Source organism: Aptenodytes patagonicus, chromosome 6 (genome assembly GCF_965638725.1).
Source record: "Aptenodytes patagonicus chromosome 6, bAptPat1.pri.cur, whole genome shotgun sequence".
Taxonomy (NCBI): Eukaryota; Metazoa; Chordata; class Aves; order Sphenisciformes; family Spheniscidae; genus Aptenodytes; species Aptenodytes patagonicus.
This window is the reverse complement of record NC_134954.1, coordinates 12,371,690-12,383,000: the sequence shown is the minus strand read 5'-3', so window position 1 is coordinate 12,383,000 and position 11,311 is coordinate 12,371,690. Positions and strand designations below refer to the sequence as shown.

The following is an 11,311-nucleotide window of genomic DNA, read 5'->3' as shown; positions in this document are numbered from 1 at the left end:
TCAATCACGTGCAGGTCTGTGCACAAAGCAAAATCAGCCCTGCGGTTGAGCTGGCTGGTTTCTGACACTCCCACGCAGGAGAGCGAGCTCAAACCATACAAAGTCTGCTGTGCTCTTTGTGACCAGCCCGTGCTGGCCCCATCCAAACATCCTCATGTCCAAGCTTAACTGTGCCAAAAGCTCGGAAGTTCAAGTGAGATGACTGAAATTGCAAGCAGAGAGCCTTTGGCTCAGAACTCTGAATTGGAGGGAAGGGGCTGGTGCCTGACTATCAGGCCGAGCCGATTGTCAAGGGAGCACTGAAATTTCAGACGCTCTAGACAAACTTGCGTTGGAAGTATCGGTATTACCCCTGGAGCACTGCCGCTTGCTTAAACCAGAATGCGTTCCCGTTCCAGCACTGGTACCAAAGCTGCAAACACACTCGCTCGCTTTCCGTGGTCCCCAGGCGTGGTAAGAACAGGGATCACTCCAGTCCGATGCTGGCAGGAGCTGAGCCAGGACTGTGCTGACACCCCGCGTCTGCACTGCGGCTCCTTATCACGGGAGGCACCGCAGAGCCACCTCGGGAGTTACGTTCCTAATTTTAAGTAATCTTTTTCATGCGCTGCTGACTCGGTACATTTCATTTAGGACTAGTATTTTCCGTACGTGGTGGGTGTTAACAGGTGACCTGTTTTGGTGGAGGGAATGAAGTTTGATCATAAACTCTTCAGAGGTTTTGAGCTAAGGAGAAAGTGGGACAGAACGGAGAGGCAGTAGATCTCCACTGTTTATATCAAACTCTAGGCACACGTTAGTAATACAACCAACTGAAATCTGAAGCGTGGAATCAGCTGGGCTTTGCTTGATTTTCAGCAGAGAACAAAATATAATGTAATCCTGAACGATCCTCTGCACCCAGGGATCCTGCCAAGGCTGGGCTCCCCTTCAAGCCCCAGTTCCCGATGCCAGCGCAACAGCGCTTGTTTTTATGGTACATCAGGTCCCCGGAGCCGCAGTGAACAGGTCAGCAGGAAGTTAACACACTGCACTGGGTGGTGAAGTAATTCAAAACTTCTATTTTGGTGACTGGTATCTCAAAGATAAAAAACCCAAACAAACCCAAAACCATAAATTGCATGGGCACAGCAGCACGCTTCCAAGATCAGGAAGCTCTGTGTCTGCGTGTATAGGGGAAGGGGTACTTTTTCTTTCAAAAATGATATAATTAAAAAAAAAAGCAACAGTAGAACTGGGTTTACTAGTTCAGTAAGGTGGAGAGTGCCGAGATCTCTTTAGAGTCCCAATATGAGCGTCCTGGCCACTGGGTGATAGTGTGACAGGGGCAAAGGCTTTTAACCTGACCGAACCCCCGCGAGCTTATGCCTCCCAGGTAAGAACAGCACGCCCTTGCCCGGGGACCGCGGCCACCCACCCGTCCAGCTCCTCCCGGCCTCCTCCGCTGCACCAGCCCATCCCAGAGGCGCTGCTCTCCTTACGAGCCTTACCTTGCTCGGTCAGAAGCCGCAGTGGATTTCTGTTTCTTGGCTGTACAGCTGCCAAGTAAACAGGCTGAGCGCCTGTGCACATCCATGATGTTTTTCTGCAGGGAACACCAGGAGTCACAAGCCCTTTGGAGAAACTAGTTTCAAGGGAGATAAATGGAGAAGAAAGGCTGGAGAATGAGAGGCTGGTTAGGAGGCGGCTTTAGACAGACGGGGAGAAATGACCACCAGGAGGGAGCTGTGCAGCCCTCAGGAAGGCAGGAACGGAGTTGTCCCAAGTGACTGAAGGAGTCCCCAGGAGGTCAAAAAAGGATGCTGAAGCAGCTTGGTGAGCAGGGAACGGTACCACAGGGGCATGCAGCCTGTATGAAGTAGGGAGGGTTTGTGGATCTCTGGCAGTTTCTAGGCCTTGCTTTTGGGTTTGTTTTTTTTTAAATAATAAAAACCACGAGGAAGGAAGAAAAGAGGAGTAAACATTTTGGCTAATAAGAACCAACCTTTCAAATGCTGCGGGGACATGAAGCAGGGGTGCAAGTTTTACAGATCAAACCCAAGACAGGATAAAACCAAGCAAAGGACGAGAAGGGCCAGGGGCACCAGTGCTGGCAGCAGCAAACTCCCCAAACATAGAACGTACATTACTTTGAGAAGGAAAAGAAAAAAAAGGGGGTGGGTGGGGAGGGAGGAGCCAAGGATTCTGTACACAATCACTGCTTCTCAGCGTCTGGGGAAGGTTAAAAATATCCCCAAGAAAAAGCTTCTGATGTGGCTGCAGAATGTGTGTAAAAATGCTGGAATTTTTCTAGAGAAACAAACCAGGTCCATTAACTGCCAGCTGTGACGATGGGGAAGGGGGATAAACACCCGACAGAGGATGTGACATTCATCGACGCAACAGAAAAACAGCAGGAAGAATACTGTAATTCATGTGAGTTTTAAAACTTTATTTCAAATTACCCATGGTTTCCTTTTATATTATCAATGTGCTAGAAGTTCATACTACTGGCAGAATACAGGCAATTTAAAATAAAGTGTACAATAGCCAGACACATTTATATGTAACAGACTTAGAAATTATGGAATGTATTTACAGACGTACAGCATGGGATGAAGCTTTAAAATCCTTTACTCTATTAATTACACGTTTACACTGTTTTCAGAAATAACAAAATTAGATCGCTTTGTAAAACATCACAATATCTACACAAAAGCATTTTTTTAGCTGTCCAAATTCACCTTAAAAGTCCTCTGTTTCTAAAACATCTTTTCAAAGAACCGTTTATTGTCATAAAAGGGTAAAAATACCATTTGCCATTGTGTCACTAGCAAGAACAACAGAGGTGTTCTCAGCGCTGTAAAAAGTTGTCTCTGATTTATTTTAAGCAGGCCACCGAGGTCGGGGCCTTTACGAAAGGGGGAAGACCCAAACCCCGGCTGTTTTGCCCCGACCACCGCACTGCCATCAGGGACTCCCGAGTGCCGGTGCCGCTCGACCTCGAGTGCGCAGCCTTGCTGAGCCTCAAACGCTGCTCAGTGCTCGCCACGGTTTGAGGAGGGATGGTGACACAATGGAGTCAGTGTGTGAACTCCAGCAAGCACGAAACACTCAGATGGATTCCTCCCACATCCTCCAACACAAATGCCCCAGAGAGGAAAGACAATTGCCTCCTTGCTCTAACACAAAATAGAACTTTATACACGTTTTCTCTAAAACATTCTTTTCACGGGATACAACAAAAATTGCACATAAATACACTGAAAAATCCCAACCCATTTTGCAAAAGAGAACTGCAGTTGTTTTTGGTATAATACATTAAATAAACCGTATGATGGAACTTCAGGTTTGGATTTTTGTCCTAAACATCTGGTCAAGATTTAGTGTTTGCCAGCATGAAAACACAGGATTATAAACTAACATGACCGCATACACTGAAACTGCCAGAGTGAACCGTTGCTTAGAACGAAGTACGTGATACTGGGGAGAGTGCGCCTGCCCAGCCACGCAACCATTGCTCTTCACACGAACTCAGCTGCCGTGCGTACGCACCGCTCGGACAGAAGAGTAGCTGTGTTCACCAGACACGACGGGAAATAGCCATTTCTCGCAGTCAGGCTCAACTCCCCACCCCATCAATTCCTAAAAACTAGTATTAATGAACGTCAAACTTCCACCAACCTGAATACTGTTAAGTTTCATTTTCCCTACGTGCTGGAAGCTGGACTGGAGCAAACACCACACCCTCACAATTCCACGTATGGAATGGTTTTCTTGAAACGGGAATATGTAAATAGTCCACAAAGGGTGTGCTATTGAAGAGTTAACGTGCCCCTGTAACAATACAAATGACCTAACGTTGAAAACTAAGATGAAGTCAGTGCCCCCCTCTTTCAAATTATGTGCAGAGACCAACACACAAGAAACACTTGTGCTCTGTACTGTTGGCTGCGAGTGGCAGAATCTTCTGCTCAGCAGACTACAGCAGAGACTTCAGACACTTTTATGTAATCCTTTAAGAATTACCAACACTCCTTGCAAGCGAAATTAAGTGAAACAAGACCTACTTAAGGAGGAAAGTATGTCTGTATGGAGCTGCTCTCTTCCTGTGTGCATTGCAAGTTACTGGCGTTTTCATTGCTTGCGGGGCTCAGGACAACACGCTTACCCGCTATGAAAAGGTTTCTCTTTTCAGCTGTGCGGTTTTAAATACCCTTCAGGTGGTGTTCTCCACTTGCAACCTGATCAGCCAGTGCCAATGAGAAGCAGCGGGAATAATTATGTGAAATAAGGGATTTGACAGTCACCACAATGGACCTTGAAAGAAATACATGAAGCAAAACAGAGCGGAAACAAAACTGCAAATCAAAAGGGGAAAAAAATCCAGCTAAGAGCAGTCCTTGCCAGTGTTCCCGTGGCAGGTTTACTTCAGCAAAAATGACTTTTAGCTAGCCTGTTCCCGTTTCTTCTCCTTCCCTTATCCCCATGAAATCCTCTTGGTGTATTCTGCTTCAAATATATCCCCAGATGCAACACCTCCCATGCCTGAAGTTGGTCTTAGACCCCGTGCACCATGTGTTAGTAGCGTAACGTTCGGGGATGCTTTAAATTGCCCAAAACCTCACAAAGGAACTGCACGGGTGGAGAACTGCACTTTGCAAGGTCTTTTTTTGGGGAAAAAACCCAAACAATTATTGTAACTGATCTGGTAGCGAGCTTGGCCTTGTCACTAGGACCAGAGCACACAGAGCTAGCTTTTGTTTTGCAGGTCAGCTTTCCAGCAAAATGCAAAACTTGTCGGCTGCCTCTCCCATTCCTGTGTATTGAAATTCTATTTTTATGTTAAGGAAGGAGGAAGTAAGTAATGGTAGTTCTGTAAAACCAGTGCATCTCTACATAAATTCCAATGATAAAAGGCTTTATTTATTAAAGCCATGTTAAACCCACAAATAGAAGCCACCTTTTGCAACAGACTGCTGCTTTGGCAATATGCAGCCCACCTATGGAAATCCAGCAATTGTGTTCTTAAAACGATAAATTTCTCGGCAGCTGGGCCGTTCACCAGTGTTGGCATGTCTGCATGGGATGCTTCAGCCCCTAACACACGTGTTATTTGATAACGGGTTTCTAATGATTAGCACAGCAGGCTGTAATTCTTCACACCGTAGTGAAAATACATACATGGTTCTTGATGACATCTAGTCATCATTTGACAAAACTACTGAGTAACCACACGCGCCCCTACGTGACCAGAAGGGGAGGTGAGAGGAGGTAGATCTCCCTCCGCTGATGTTGGCAAAATTGTCAGATGAAGACCCGTTAAAACCCAAACAGAAAGTGAACCCAGCAAGAATGCTAATGTGATTAATACAATTTGAACAGTTCTGGTTTAGTATGTTTTAGTAAGATGTTTCTTGCGGAGAAAACATGCAGTCTTTTTTCCCTTGGGAAAAAAATTAATGCGCCTTTTTTTCTTTCAAATTTTAAGTAATGAGGACATGCCAACACAAGTTACAGCTGCATGAGGTTCAACCCTGTTATCAAGCACTGCAGGTTAAGACTGTGTGTTGCAATTTTTTTTATGTATATAGAAGGAGCTGTTGTTCTTTGGAGGCAAAGAAATTCCCTTTCTTTGAACCCTGCGCGGAACGAAAGAAATTTCATTCCCCATGTGCCCACTGCAGCAACATCCTTTTTTTACAAACGAATTCCCCTAGGAATCGCTTTCCAAACTCTACACCCACGTCTTCAGTCTACAAGGTCAGTTTCTACAGCTGGCTCCAACAGCCAGCCACTGGAATTCCCTGCCCTCCTCCCGATCAACTGTATTTTTTTTTTTTAAATAAGGGGCAAAAATACTGATAATAAAAATGTTATTGGAAACTGTTGCAATCTCCAAAAAAACGGAGAAATGAAGTAAAACATTCCTGTCAGGAATCACGGAAACTCATTTCCTTAGAACAGAGCTCTGTGTGTTTGGATGCACTGCATGGGCAGTAAAGTCTTCACGTCCTTCTGCTTAGCCAAGGTAACCCAAAAGGTCCCGGAGGTCTTTACACAGCAGACAAGTGGTGAAGTTGCTGCTGCTTTGGGGGTGCCAGCTCCAGGAGCGCCTGGACAGTCACAGCTACCTGTGTCAAACCCTTCTCTTCTAAAATATGCAGAGGCAAACATAATTGCTCCTGAATGGGGAACAAAACAAAGACAAAAACAAAATGGATGAAAAACACTCAACTGAAAAGAAAAAAAAATTAAGCAAAAGGTGACTGAAATATGAAATGTTATGGACAGCTAGCACGCACACAGGTATGAAATGAAATTTCTGCTTGTGAGTAATGAACTGTGAACATGACTACTCAGAGAAGGCGGCCGTGGGGTAATCCTTGTGTTTGTTTATTAGAAAATCGTACAAATAAGAATTTGAAAAAGGACTGTGGGAGAAGTGGGGGAGAGCAAATTGTCCTCTACCTCTGCCCACACTGAAATGGCAGCAGTTTATGAAACCAGAAGTAGATGAACTTAGGGAGGGGGAAAGCTTTGCCTCAGCGTGATGACCTTGCTACAACACAGAGTAGGAGAGGAACCATGGCTTCCTTTCCAAAACACAACTCCCTTTTTGAGGGAGTCCTCACGTAGCAAGCCCGTTCAGCTATCAAACTGGAAGCTGGAAAGACCTGCTTTAAAGCAGAGAATGAAACACTAGTGCGCGCTACGGAAACACTGTACAACAAGCCTAAGAGGAAACGTCATACTTAAAAGCAATTCTCATCTCATGAGAGACACTGCCCACCTGAAGTCCTTCTGTCTGTATGTATGTGCTGATCTCTCTCATTACAAAAATTCCTTGGAAGGCACAAAAAAGCAGAAAGCACAAGTTGTTTTATGGAAGAAAAAGAAAAAAAAGACTTGCTTCTATGTATGACTGAAATAACCTCAATCACAAATGTGGAAAATGCCGTTTCTCCTCTTCAAGGTGATGAGAAATCGACAGTGTATTTATAGGCGAACGTCCATCCTACGTTATGTGCGAGTCACTACCACTTACTTATCTTCCAGAAGTACACCCGCTTAGCAGGTCACCTCCAAGATCATCCTAAGGAGTAAGAGTAATACGCAAAATGCAAAAAGAGGTTTCAAAGTGTTTATTATTAATTGTGCTATTCTCAGTCTAAGATGGATTTAAAGCCTCATCCTACATAAGTCCTTGACACATCCTGGCCATCCTCACTCCACAACAGTCAGGATACATGTCCAACAGTTCTCTGTATCTGCAGAAAATAACCAAAGCGTGTCCTTCCTATAGAGCTACAGAGATTATTTTTCACGTGTTATTTCCACAGCAACCTGCATTTCTCCACTCTTTAAATCTTTACTGATTTTTGATATTAAAGAAATCCTTCAGCATAAACAGTGGCAGCCAACGCTCCTGCCGCAAAGCCCAGAGTGGAGAGAAAACAAATGAACCCAGACTGAAATTCTCACAGTAAGCCATATGATCAGGCTGAAATACATTTTTCTTCCAGCAAATTTATGTTATTTTGAAAACAGTGTGCTTTTTGAGAAAATACTTGTAAACTTGAGCAAATATGCCTTATCTTTCTTCTTATGTAGGCAAATAGATAAGGGGAAAAGCTTTGGAATGACTCCATACCACAGACAGTCACGACAAACAAAATTTAAAAACTGGAAGGCACTGTTAGTGTAAAACCCCTTGCAGCTTTTATCACAGTGTTCATTAGAAGAAGTTAAGAAACATAGGAACCGAGTTCATTTTAGTTCATACCAGTAAGCAGTGCAAAAATAGCTTATTTATAAAACAATCTCCCCCTGTCAAAGGTCCCCTCTTTCCTCCAAAATGTTTTGCTTGGACAGAACACTGTGTGTGATTTGGAAAGAGGGCGTCAACTCCTCTACTCGCTCCTTTGTGAAATACTCACTTTACGTTACGAGAGCCTGTGAGATCCATGTACACATTTTACTGGTAGCGACCACATTTGCAACTAAACTCCTGTGTATCTTAAACCGCGCTTCAGAGTTGTTGCCAGGTTAACATCGGAATGCTAACACCACTGAAACCGGGCTCACGAGCCACTGACTGTATTTTCAGATATAACAGAAATTTATTGAAAACACGTTTGGAACAGCCATTTTACTTAACACTTACCTGTCACTGGTCTCTGAGCAGAGTTCCCTGAATCAATCTACACTCTGAGGAGACATGGTCTTTTACACATCACATGGGGAGTGCCCTGAAGTTCTGAGGTGTCCCTGAGACATTAAAGCATTAAAGCACCAGGATGCTTTTCCTGGGGAGGGAAAAGCTTTGAAGCTTTACGGAAGACTACCTGAGTTTTGTAAAACAGTGAAGAGTGATCGTGCAGCCGGGACTTACATTTCTGCAATTGTATGATACAAAGGTTTCTGAAAACGACAGGATAAGAGGAAGAAGGGAATAAGCATGAAACAAGCACGGGTTGGGGCGCCCACAATCAAGTGGCAACTCGAGAAGTTTTTGTTAAGTTTTATCCAGAGCACAGTAAAATGCTATGACATTCTGTGGCATCTGATAGAATCTTAAAAGATTTTTCCTTCTGTGCCAGAAAACGTTTCTCTCAAAGCTGCTGAAGAGGTCAGTTTTCTGAAAACTTCCTGCTTGATCTGTTACGAAGCTCAAGTAGCTCAGGATTCACTGACAGTTATTTTAAAAATCCTGACTCAAAGTCATACACCAGAGTCTACAAATACGAGAAGTCAAATGCTCTCAGAAGGGGGAAAAGGGACAGGGGGTAAGAAGAAAAAAAGAATATATCCGTAACAGTCCTGTGGACAAAACTTACCAGACCATGTCTCCTAAGACTGTGAAATCTAATCAAGAACACTGATGTTGAAAAAAATACTTTGCATTCTTTAACATTTTTCATCAGATAATCCTGAAGCAATTTACCAAAGTGGGTGTAATTCCCATTATACAGATGGGGAAACTGAGGCACAAACTGACAACGCAGTTTTCCCAGTACTACATCACTCGTCAGCAGACTATAGCATGCACCCTAACCTCAGTCCCTTGCTCTAGCCCACGGACAGCACTTCCTCCCTTGTAAATGCATTACATCTGCTAAATATGACACAGCAAATACAAATGTGAATTATGTCACAGATGGTCGTGTGGGTGCACCAATGTGCTTACACATCGCACTTGTCACCTCTGTCCCATCAGTGGGAAAGAAAGCACTTCATAGACACAGTCTTGACAAAAACCAAGCACCGGAGTGATGGAGGGAGGAAGCAGCAACACTATCCTTCAGCTAGAGAAAAAAGACCCAGCGATAGAACATACAGAGCGTTAGCATTAGAGTACAGTAAAACACCACAAAGCCCCAGAGCTGAATGGAAAGGGAGACAAGACTGGATTCTTCTGAATCTGTCCCCAGGGAAAGAAGAGTCTCAACTGTTCTTTTAACGCTGAGGTTTAGCTGAAGAATGTCAGAAGGGGAACAAAGATTGTCCTGTCCAGAGTGTGTGAGCAGGAAGGGAAAACAGACAGAAAAAAAAGGTCAGTCAGTTAGCCATAGCAACATCCACGAAGCAGTCAGTCATCAGACATCTCAGATATAACTACATGTTCGAGAAGCGTATCACAGCTGGTTAATTCTCACAGAGGAATCTGCAAGACTCCCATTGCAAAGAACTCGCTTAATGCAAATGTTTTGTGTTCAGTGAGGTGCCTGTCACCTGCGCAGCTTAAACATGTAACTATTCTTTGTTGTTAAAAACACAGCAGTTGACACATGCCTTAGTGAAAACCATTTTTCTCCAGGGGAAGTGAAGCGGCTACAGGTTTCTGAGATGCTGTTGGCACCGAGTACTCACCAAAGCTAAGTCTCCACTTGTATCTTAGTTAATGAAAACAGTAGGACAAGGGATTATTTATGTGTAACTGATGCTTGAATACAGTATCCTGCAGAAATATCTATTACTAATTAGAGTTTAAGTGTTCTGTAACTATTCCCACTGTGTATCTTTTCCCTCCCTTTCACACAGGTAACTGATGTGAATCAGCGAAATCTAGATGCACGTATCAATCTGTTCAACTGTTGGTTTCTTTTGATGCAAGGGCTTTATCTAGCAAAGCCCTATAGAAACAGCTGCTCCACTGTGGCGCCTGTAATTAACACTTGCTAAAAGTAGCTTTCCTCTTAGAAGGTAAGTATTTCTACATAGATCCATACTTTCAGAAAGCCTTTTATTTTTATAATTAGAATTTAAATGAAAGGAAATACCTGCAGGCATCTTTTCCAGAAAAATACACTAGGTTGCCACGCCATTCTTGCATACAGATATCGTACGTTCACATCTCAGTAGATATGTAATGTAGACATGTGAGAGCAACTTTAGAGTACAGGTGGGGGTATTTCAGTAAGTCTCCCCAGAGACACCCTCCTTGAACTCTTTCACGTTAAAGCAAGAAATATGAGAAAAACAGGAGGGTCCTAGACAGTAGGTGTAGCAGATGTAGCACTCTGGGTCTACAGGGGGCTTTTTTTGAGCGGCTTTTTTGTTTGGTTGTTTTTAAATGTGGGTCTTTTCAGTGATCTGCTCTGTACTGCAATTCCATAAAAATTACATCTTCATATTTGAGGGAGCTATAAATAGGGAAGCTGGGATGGAATTGAACAATTTTGCCCCAGATGAATTTATATTGTGCAGTTCTGCTGGGAGTAAAAGTCTGAAGTTTCTTAGGGGACCAAAACAGTGCAGGATTCTCAAACTACTAAGGATTACTTACAACTCCCTACCACGTTCCAATGCGATTCACCACTGAGTCATGTGAAGTTGCCAGGCAGCTCAGTAAGTATGCTATCCTAAAATCCCAATGGCTCAAATGCCTGCAAGTCAAGCTATCTGAAAACACCAGAAAATACCGCATGACTGACTTGAGAACACTGCCTTTAGAAATAGCTGGGAAATGAGTCACTGGGTCTACTTTTCCCTTTCACAATACAAAAGAAAGAAAACAGCACCTACAACAGAAACACCAATGCTTAGCAGTGTAAGAAACCAAATCAACTAATGCACTAGAAGAAAAACTAAAAAACCCATGACATATCAAAACTATTTGCACTGAGACAGCTGCTGAATAGGACAAAGTGGAAAGGAAAGGACAGCATAAAACAGGGTAACTGGACTCTGATGGACTATTTTATGTGTTCCCACCTCCTAGCTCTTCCACATTTCAGAACAGGACAAGGAACACCACAAGACAGACTTCTACCACTGGTCCATGACAAAACAATTAGGATCTATGCAAAGATAGCTACCATCAGAGAAA

The 11,311-nt window shown here is 43.6% G+C and overlaps 1 protein-coding gene across 17 annotated transcripts in view; it reads right to left on the bottom strand.

Moving 5' to 3' along the window:
* Positions 1-2,410: 2,410 nt before the first annotated feature.
* LRCH3 (leucine rich repeats and calponin homology domain containing 3) overlaps positions 2,411-11,311 on the bottom strand; it is a 71,320-nt gene continuing 62,419 nt past the window's right edge. For 11 of the 17 annotated variants that reach the window (XM_076341168.1, XM_076341160.1, XM_076341154.1 and 8 more), the window contains one exon: positions 6,099-9,488. In XM_076341168.1, coding sequence (XP_076197283.1) covers positions 9,288-9,488 — 201 coding nt within the window. In that variant the 3' untranslated portion in view covers positions 6,099-9,287. Of the gene's footprint in view, positions 9,489-11,311 lie in introns of all 17 variants that reach the window. The other 6 variants (XM_076341157.1, XM_076341164.1, XM_076341169.1 and 3 more) reach the window with 2 other exon arrangements.